Genomic DNA, 9257 nt, shown 5'->3' with positions numbered 1-9257 from the left:
GAAAGTCCATACAAGTCGATTATCGAATGCAATGCAAAAGGAAGGAACCCATTGAAGATTTGTTCCAGAAAAAACACTTAAATTTGTTGTTTGTGGCAGTTTGGTCAAATATAAGTAAATAATGGTTTGTAAAAAGTTTGGAATAGTTTGTAAAAAGTTTGAAAAAGTCCCAGACAGCAGCTTTCTCAGCAGCACTGAAATGTCACTTGAGATCTCACACGGAGCATGATGTCTATTGCCGCACAAGGGACTACAGGTAGCGTTAGTGGCCAAGCATAGTAGACTTCACTCATGTGCAGTGCGTCTGTAGCTGAATTTCTGAGAAAAAATATTTTGTCTGTAACTTACATATGCAACTCCTTTAATTTCTGTGTCAATACTCGCTAGATATTTAATCCAGTCGTGCAAATCAGTTTCTCTTTGGTAAAATATCTCTGTAACAAAAAAGGAAACATGCCGTAACTCCGCCTCTTTTTTAGGTTTCCGACCCAGGCTCTGTGACCCCTCCCCCCCCCAAACGTTTTGCTATGAAATAGTAGAATGGATCAGAGATTATGTTGGCCTCATTCAGTCTCTCTCCCCCTCCAGTGTGCTACATAGTGAAGTGCCCCGCGGGTCGGGCCTGCAAGATCATCAGCAGTATCGATCAGGCCTTTCAGGCTCGATTCCGGCAGCTTCTAAGCCAGAATGCATTAATCTTACCCACAATGCAGAGGTAAATATTACCTATAACTATGTGAATGGTTTTGTTTGGTTTGGTCAGACCTCGTCATGAATACCACCAATCTATTTATTTAATAATATTACATTTGTGAAATGTTTTTTTCACAGTGAGATGAATGTTGTGGTTAATATGTGAATTCTGGTGTTTGATGGAAATAATTGACAGGATACCAGAGTTCAATGAACGTACAGAGGAATCTGACTACTACAATCAGATCCCAGGGAAGGTGCCCCCTTCTGGTGGAATACAGGACCTGCGTATCTCAAGAGATCAACAGGATGGTTTGATACAAGAGGTCAGAAAATAAAACGTTTGAGTTGGTATTATTATATCTAGCAGTCAGATTAGATACGTATCTTCTATATCTGAAGAGCGGTACCTTCATTTCCAGTTTCTTCATTTAAGTTATTTTGATCAGATGATAGGAAACATTATGTAGGTTATTTTGTGATAGAGTTAGAACATTATATTAATAACTATCTTCAACACACTCAGATATCCGCAGATGTTTACATTCACAAATCCATGGCAATGCATACCTATAGTTCTCAGCCAATGTATGGCCTACATACAATCATATTTGCAGCATATTTAACATATTCAAATGGTTTTACGCTCTTCCTTTCTCTCTTTCTCTATCTTTCTCTCTCTCTCTCTCTCTCTCACACACATACATACATACATACATACATACATACATACATACATACATACATACATACATACATACATACATACATACATACATACATATATACATACACGTGCACTAAGACTCAAAGATTTGTCTGCATGACTCATCTATTTCAGATGCAGGTCTGCTTTTCCAAGCCTATTTCACTGTATGAGAACTGCTCTATTACAGCACCATCTACAGGTAAAGACCGGTAGCACACATCCATTTTGGGGGAAACAATTTCCATGCCAATTCATAAACAACCTGAGTTGTGCTTTGTGGGCATATATAGGTGCGTCACAATGAATTAGAATATTGTGGAAAAGTTAATTAATTTCAATAATTCAATTTAAAAAGTGAAACTCATATATTATATAGATTTATTCCAACCAAAGTGAAATATTTCTTTATTTGTATCTATCTTGATGATTATGGCTTACAGCTCATGAAAACCCCAAATAAAGTATCTAATATGGAAATGTCAGCCTTCTGAAAAGTATGTTCTCGTATAGGGTTAGGGTTAGGGTTAGGGTTAGGGTTAGGGGTTAGGGTTAGGGTTAGGGTTAGGGTTAGGGTTAGCGCTCAGTACTTGGTTGGGGCTCCTTTTGCATGAATTACTGCATCAATGCGTAGCGGCATGGAGTGGATCAGCCTGTGGACCTGCTGAGGTGGAATGGAAGCCCGCTTCGATAGCGGCCTTCAGCTCGTCTGCATTGTTGGGTCTCGTGTCTCTCATCTTCCTCGTCACAATACCCCAGACATTTTCTATGGGGTTCAGATCAGGCGAGTTTGCTGGCCAATCAGCACAGTACTCCTCTGGTTATTGAACCAGGTTTTGGTACTTCTGGTAATGTGGCCGGTTCCATGTCCCGCTGGAAAATGAAATCAGCCTCTCCATAAAGTTAGCGGAATGAGCATGAAGTGCTCTAAAACGTCCTGGTAGACGGCGGCGTTGACTTTGGACTTGATAAAACACAGTGGACCAACACCAGAAGATGACATTTCTCCCCAAATCATCGCTGGCTGTGGAAACTTCACACTGGACTTCAAGCAACTTGGATTCTGTGCCTCTCCATTCTTCCTCCAGACTGGGACTGGGACACATTAGTTATCTTAGGTAAAATGCTTCTGACATCTGGTTCAGGAGTGGCTTGAGGAATGCAGTAGTTGTAGTAGCCCATGTCCTGGATACATCTTTGGTGGTGGCTCTTGATGCACTGACTCCTGCCTCAATCCACTCCTTGTGAAACTCCCACACATTTCTGAATGGCCTTTGCTTAACAATCCACTCAGGGCAGCGGTTAGCCCTGTTGCTTGTGCACCTTTTTCTACCACACTTTCTCCTTCACTCAACTTCCTGTGACTATGCTTGGACACAGCTCTTTGTGAACAGCTTCTATAGCGATGACCTTCTGAGGCTTATGGAGGGTCAGTGTGCTGATGACCGTCTCCTGCACAACGGTTAAGCCAGCAGTCGCCCCATGAGTGTGAAGCCTACTGAAGCAGACTGAGAGAAAGGCTCAGGAAACCTTTGCAGGTATTTTGAGGTTAGCTGATTAAAGTGTGATACCTTGAGTCTACAATATTTAACTTTTTCACAATATTCTAATTTTCTGAGATACTGAATCTGGGGTTTTCATAAGCCATAATCATGAAGATAAATACAAATAAAGGCTTGAAATATTTCACTTTTTAAATTGAATTATTTAAATTAATATTTTTTTCCTCAATATTCAAAATGATTGTGATGCACCTGTATGTGCAGTTATTTGTGCATGTATGATGTGTGAAGGGTTATATATATATATATATATATATATATACTTTATAAGTATAAGTATAAATAATATTCCAGAGTTATTGTAATAAAAAGTTAATATTTTTCCCAAGCTGATAGGAGTGTTTGTGAGGCCAGCTTGGAGCACATTAAGCAGCCTGACTGTGGACCTGAGTGGGGCCCGCTCTCCCAGGACATGATTGAGGAAGAAGGGTGGTTTCATGGCAGGTGGATAACCGTAAAACCACTCTCTAAAACCCAACCTCTGTCTTCAATAACTTTTCTCATTCACTTTTCAAATATTTTTCTTGTCAGGTATTCAAAGTGGAGAGCAAACAGTGATTGCAATAATTTGTCTTTCACCACATGGTTCTGTCCTTGCTGTGTTCTCCTGTGTTTGGTAACCCTTCGATACCCATTGGCAACAGCGAGGCTACAGCTAAAGCCAATTCTAAGAGAGGAAAGAGAAGAGGAGTTTAACTCTGTAGCTTGACACGTTCACAGAGAGATGTTTAAAGATGTTCAAAGACACAGATAAGTGGGTATGAGCTTTTACACCCAAGATGGCTGGTTAACACTTTACAATAAGGGTACATTAATTAACTATTAATTAACATTTCTTATTATAAACATTATATACATGGTTATAAATATTATTATATAGCACCAGCATAGGGGTAAGGGTTAGTGGGTTAGGGTTAGGGTTGACTCTAACCCTATTAAATAATGTATAAATTAATCCTTTAGTCAACATTAACATCACTACCATCATTAAAAAATGACCATTAGAAAACATCAACGCCATTAGTAAATGATTATTCAACCATAAGTCAACTGTAATTAACTGCAGGTTAATGCTTATGACTGCATTAACTAATGTTAATTGATGCTTAATTGATGCACCCTTATTGAACGTGTCTGGCTGCTAGCTGAATAAGGCCCAATAAGGCGTCCGTTAGTGGCAGCTGTCCTGTGCTCTGGGTGCAGGCTGGGCCGCAAGCAGGCGGAGGCGCTGCTGTCCTGCAGCGGAGACTTCCTGGTCAGGGAGAGCTGCTCTGCCTCGGGCCAGTACGTCCTCAGCGGCATGGAGGGACACACCGTCAAGCACCTCCTGCTGGTCCACCCCAACGGACAGGTGCGTGTGTTTAAGATCATATTTGATTGAATATTTGATATTTGATTTGATTGAACTCAGATGAGAGAGAGGGAGAGAGAGCGAGCGAGCGACAATCAATGTGTGTGCGTGTCCATCTGTGTGTCTATGTGTATGCATGCACATGCATGTGTGTGTGTGTGTGTGTGTGTGTGTGTGTGTGTGTGTGTGTGTGTGTGTGTGTGTGTGTGTGTGTGTGTGTGTGTGTGTGTGTGTGTGTGTGTGTGAAATGTGTGCGCATCCATCCATCATCATGTCCGTATGTTGTGTAGGTTCTGCAGACATTCACATCATGTACTGCGTGGTGTGGTGGGTGTTCACTTCAGTAACAAAATCTGTGTGTGTGTGTGTGTGTGTGTGTGTGTGTGTGTGTGTGTGTGTGTGTGTGTGTGTGTGTGTGTGTGTGTGTGTGTGTGTGTGTGTGTGTGTGTGTGCGTGTGTGTGTGTGTGTGTGTGCGTGATTTGTCAGGTGCGCACGTGTGACCAGGTGTTCCAGAGCGTGGGTCACCTGGTTCGCTTTCACATGGGGAGTCGAACACCAATCATCTCTGGCTGCAGCGAGCTGAGTCTAACACAACCCATCCTGCACACATACTGACACACTCACACACACATACACACACTAACACACACACACACACACACACTAACACACACACACACACACACACACACACACACGCACACGCATGTGCACATGCACTCACCACACACCAACCTGATATGGATTTTATGTTAGAGTCACTTACAGCAGTGGTTTTCAAAAGTTTGGTTGTAAATAAAAATAATGTATTGCATAGCTGTTACATATTTTAGGGAATGCTATAGAGCTGTACAGGCTAACACAGGCTAAGTGAACACTGTACATTGTAAATTAGTATACACCCAAAAGACAGCAAGAAAATGACTTAGTGCATCCGATAACAGGCTTATTCAAGGACATGTGAATACTGTTTAGTGTGACTTGGTTATTATTAATATTTAATCTCAGGTCAGACTTGAGCTGAATCCACACTGTGCCTTTACCTGATAAGAACCACTTGTCTGCAGAACAACCTTGTTTTCAATCACAATCCAAAACCGATCTCTCTCTCTCTCTCTCTCTCTCTCTCTCTCTCTCTCTCTCTCTCTCTCTCTCTCTCTCTCTCTCTCTCTCTCTCTCTCTCTCTCACACTCACTGACTCACTCACTCACTCACTCACTCACTCACTCACTCACTCTCATTCACTCTCTCTCCATTGGTTTATGTATGGGTGGATGGATGGCATTGATTCACTTGATGGATCTTACCTAATATTTGTTTGTATCTTTGTTTGCATTATTTATTTCTGGATGTTTTAGCTGAAGTAATCATATTTTTGGCGTGTTTTTGTTTTGGGATCACCATAATGTTCCCTCTATGTTTACTACTCTTCTTATCTCTTACATATGTAAACAACACTGATTGATTCCTAATAAAATGCCTCTCTTAATTGCATATTTTATTGTTTTCTTACTTTAATGTGAAAGACCCGAAATTTCCTATTTGGCATTCATAAAGTACAACTTATCCGACATCAACTTGATCCAAGTAGAATGAGTCATCTTCTTTAGTCACATGAAACAACCTGACACAAAAACATTCAATAACAAACAAAAATGACACTGGAAAGTACACTTTCCTGCCATCTGCCACAGAGGATGTGAATAAAGACACATATCACATATAATTTGCACCCAATGTAATTAAACACATCTGAAAAAAAAAGAGAATGGAAAAAGCTGGTTTTGATCGTGTTTGTTATTTTACCAAATTGCAACCAGAACGGCCACACAGGAAATCAACACACACTGAGCACTGTGATCCAGATATTAGCGGCCCCTGCCGAAGGCTGTGTCTGTGGTTCTGGGTCACAGCAACCTGAGGCTTTTTGGGAGCAGTGTCATCTTCACCGTTTACACAGGAAGCATGTCCCTCACCACAGTTGGCCCCCTGCAGAGAGCTGAGGCATGGCCCTGCAGCCCCTCATGTCCCAAAACAACATTTATCACAAATAAATGACTCATCCCTACACACATAAATCTTCTCTCTCTCTCTCTCTCTCTCTCTCGCTCTTCTTTTGCACTCTTTATCAAAGTCTAAGCAACATGTTCAACACGATTCATTTTGTTTTACTGCTAGGGGGCTTCCATTACTTTCTTTGCATTTCTTGGTACACTAACATGGTGTGAGTGTCAGTTCAGGCTGAGTGTCTCCAACGTGTTCAGCGTTTCAATCTGATAAAGCCCCTTCATTAGGCTTGTCATGAGTGCTTAACCAGTCTCAGGCCTCTCAAGATGTGTTTATTGATTACCACATGACTCACGAAGGCCTACATCTGGTCTTTAGTGGAGCTCCGCTCTCTGAGAGCGTTTAATGCGACTACGAGGAGAGAAGCGGGGCGGTGGTTGTGATCGCACTGTGAGAAGGAACGCGGCGTCGCTGTCATCTGCCAAGAAGCCATTAAGACAATAGCTAGCAGAACCTGAGGACAGGACTGTCCAAACACCAACACATGTTTGTCATCTGCATATCGATATGCCTCTCACGCATACACGTACACACACGCACACACACACACACACGCACACGCACACGCACGCTCACACACACAAACACACACACGCTCACACACACACACACACACACACACACACAAATATATATATACACACACAAACTATACACACCATACCTGATTAAACACACACCGAAGCACAGCAACAGTCAAAAGACATGGCCCATTCTCCCCACATCAGTTGTCCCAATCTTTATCTGTATGTATTTCAACTACGGTTGAAATCCACACATGCACACTCTCACACACACACACACACACACACACACACACACACACATACACACACACATTTATCATTTATCAAAGAAAAATTGTTTTGTACACAATGATGTTGTTAGGGAGACAACATCCATTTCCAAAGACCATAAAAAGCTTCACAGCAATGCAAATAGTTCAGTAGCGTTGGCTTTATTGTGCTAAGTGTCTTTGATGTGGTTGCAACCATTGCATCAACTAGGGCTCCAAGTTCCTATCATGTGATTAATTATGGAATCTAATAAATATAGTTTTATTGAGTTTTAGAGTTTTACTGATCCTGTCATCCAATAAAAAAATATTACTGACAAGAATAACACAATGTCAAATACACATAACTCCATGCACTCCATTCACTTTGACCACCTGTAGATGAATACAACGCACTTCCCTTTATTTCTCATGGCCCATTTGATTTAACCACAAGATGACGCTGCTGTTCTGTCAAAAGTATTTTCCCTTCCTACAAACGGTGCTCTGCTTAGTCAATTTATGGATTTACTTTTATATTGTTCTTTACTTTTCATCGCTTTCCAATTGTCCCCCAGAGAAATGTTCTTGCTAAATATATTATAATATATATACACATATATATATATATATATATATGCCTATTAGAACAACTCGCTCATTGTTGTCAAGTAACTGGCATGATAAAACATAAATTACTTAATTTTGCTGAAAGAGAGCAACATTTCAAGATGTACAGTTCAAAATGTATTTTACAAGATGTGAAATTCAAAATGTTCAACACAAATGTTTTCCTTTGTACACTTAATTTAATTATCTTTGATTTAGCTTGGATATGTGGAGAAACCACGGACTAACAAACCAAGGGTCAGTTATGAGCCTCTTGCAGCCCAGCAGCATCTGTCACTCACAGGATTGTGCTGAAGTAAGAGATGACAGCATGTATAAAATATGCTGCTGACTGCATCTTGTGCTCAGGCCCTTGTGCTCCTCTGGGTCACATTACCAGGGTCTCACCCACATTAATCACCCTCTATGAAGAGAAACAGGTCCGGGGTTCTTCAGGGATGCATTACTAAATGATTGAAAAAAAGAAGAAAAAGGAAAAGGGAGCCAAAGTTTGGGAAGAACCGAGATATGCAGGCGACCAGGCCCTGTCAGTCCTGTCACGTTGTGAGCCTTGCAGTACGTCAAAGAATGTATCTGTCATCAAATCCCATAACGTTAGTCTCTTACACTCTCATCTTTCTTTTCTTATATACATCAAGCCAAATGTTAGTTTAACTCTTGTCAGAGTTGTCACTGTTACCATTCACAAACATCTGTGAATGGCTGAAGGTTTTTCAAAGATGGCATAAGGAGGATCAGTGAATAAAACAATTAGCATTCCAAGTGTTTTATTTCATCTGTTTAGTATGACCACAGTACAAATATGTAGGCTAGGTGTGGGTGTAACTCCAATGTATCTATAAGTAAACTATATATATATATATATATATATATATATATATATATATAGTTCCAGATTAATATCAATGTGGAACCATGTATATATATATGGTTCCAGATGGATTGTCTGTAGCAGTTACACCCATAGTGATTGTCAACCTTTTGACCCTGGACACACCAACGTATACAACGTTTCCATAGGAGACGCATGATCTGATTGGAGCAGCCCAGAGCTCTGATGCAATCACACACATGCATACATATACATATACGCACACACGCACGCACGCACGCACGCACGCACGCAGACACACGCACGCACGCACGCACGCAGACACACACACACACACACACACACACACACACACACACACATAATGTGTTACAAGGGTTTAGAAAATAAAATAAAATTGGGGATCGCTAAACCAGGTGCAATTATTTTCCCCTCGTTTTCTCCAGAAAAATGTATGAGTCACAGGAGAGCCTCACCCAAAGCCAGGCCCAATGAGAACAACAATTACCCTGTGTGTGTATGTGTGTATGTGTGTATGTGTGTATGTGTGCGGGATGCCATTCTGCTAGACCCAGATAGCATTTGGGTCTAAAAGTGACACTTCAGGCACATGAGAATGAGAATGGATTTTCTGAACCAA

At 41.0% G+C, this 9257-nt stretch overlaps 1 protein-coding gene across 1 annotated transcript in view; it reads left to right on the top strand.

Annotated features, from left to right (window-relative positions):
* The window catches only part of LOC311356613 (SHC-transforming protein 4-like), a 9874-nt gene extending 4426 nt beyond the window's left edge, over positions 1–5448 (top strand). The window contains exons 5-10 of the mRNA XM_084476393.1: positions 589–715; positions 890–1019; positions 1535–1601; positions 3291–3405; positions 4165–4312; positions 4800–5448. Of these exons, the coding sequence (XP_084332519.1) occupies positions 589–715; positions 890–1019; positions 1535–1601; positions 3291–3405; positions 4165–4312; positions 4800–4928 (716 nt within the window). The 3' untranslated portion in view covers positions 4929–5448. The remainder of the gene's footprint in view (positions 1–588; positions 716–889; positions 1020–1534; positions 1602–3290; positions 3406–4164; positions 4313–4799) is intronic.
* Positions 5449–9257: the final 3809 nt, after the last annotated feature.

The sequence above is a fragment of the Micromesistius poutassou genome (assembly GCF_964030765.1).
Source record: "Micromesistius poutassou genome assembly, chromosome: 12".
NCBI classification, from domain to species: Eukaryota; Metazoa; Chordata; class Actinopteri; order Gadiformes; family Gadidae; genus Micromesistius; species Micromesistius poutassou.
Note: the sequence above shows the minus strand (reverse complement) of the source record. Positions and strands in the feature narration are given on the sequence as shown.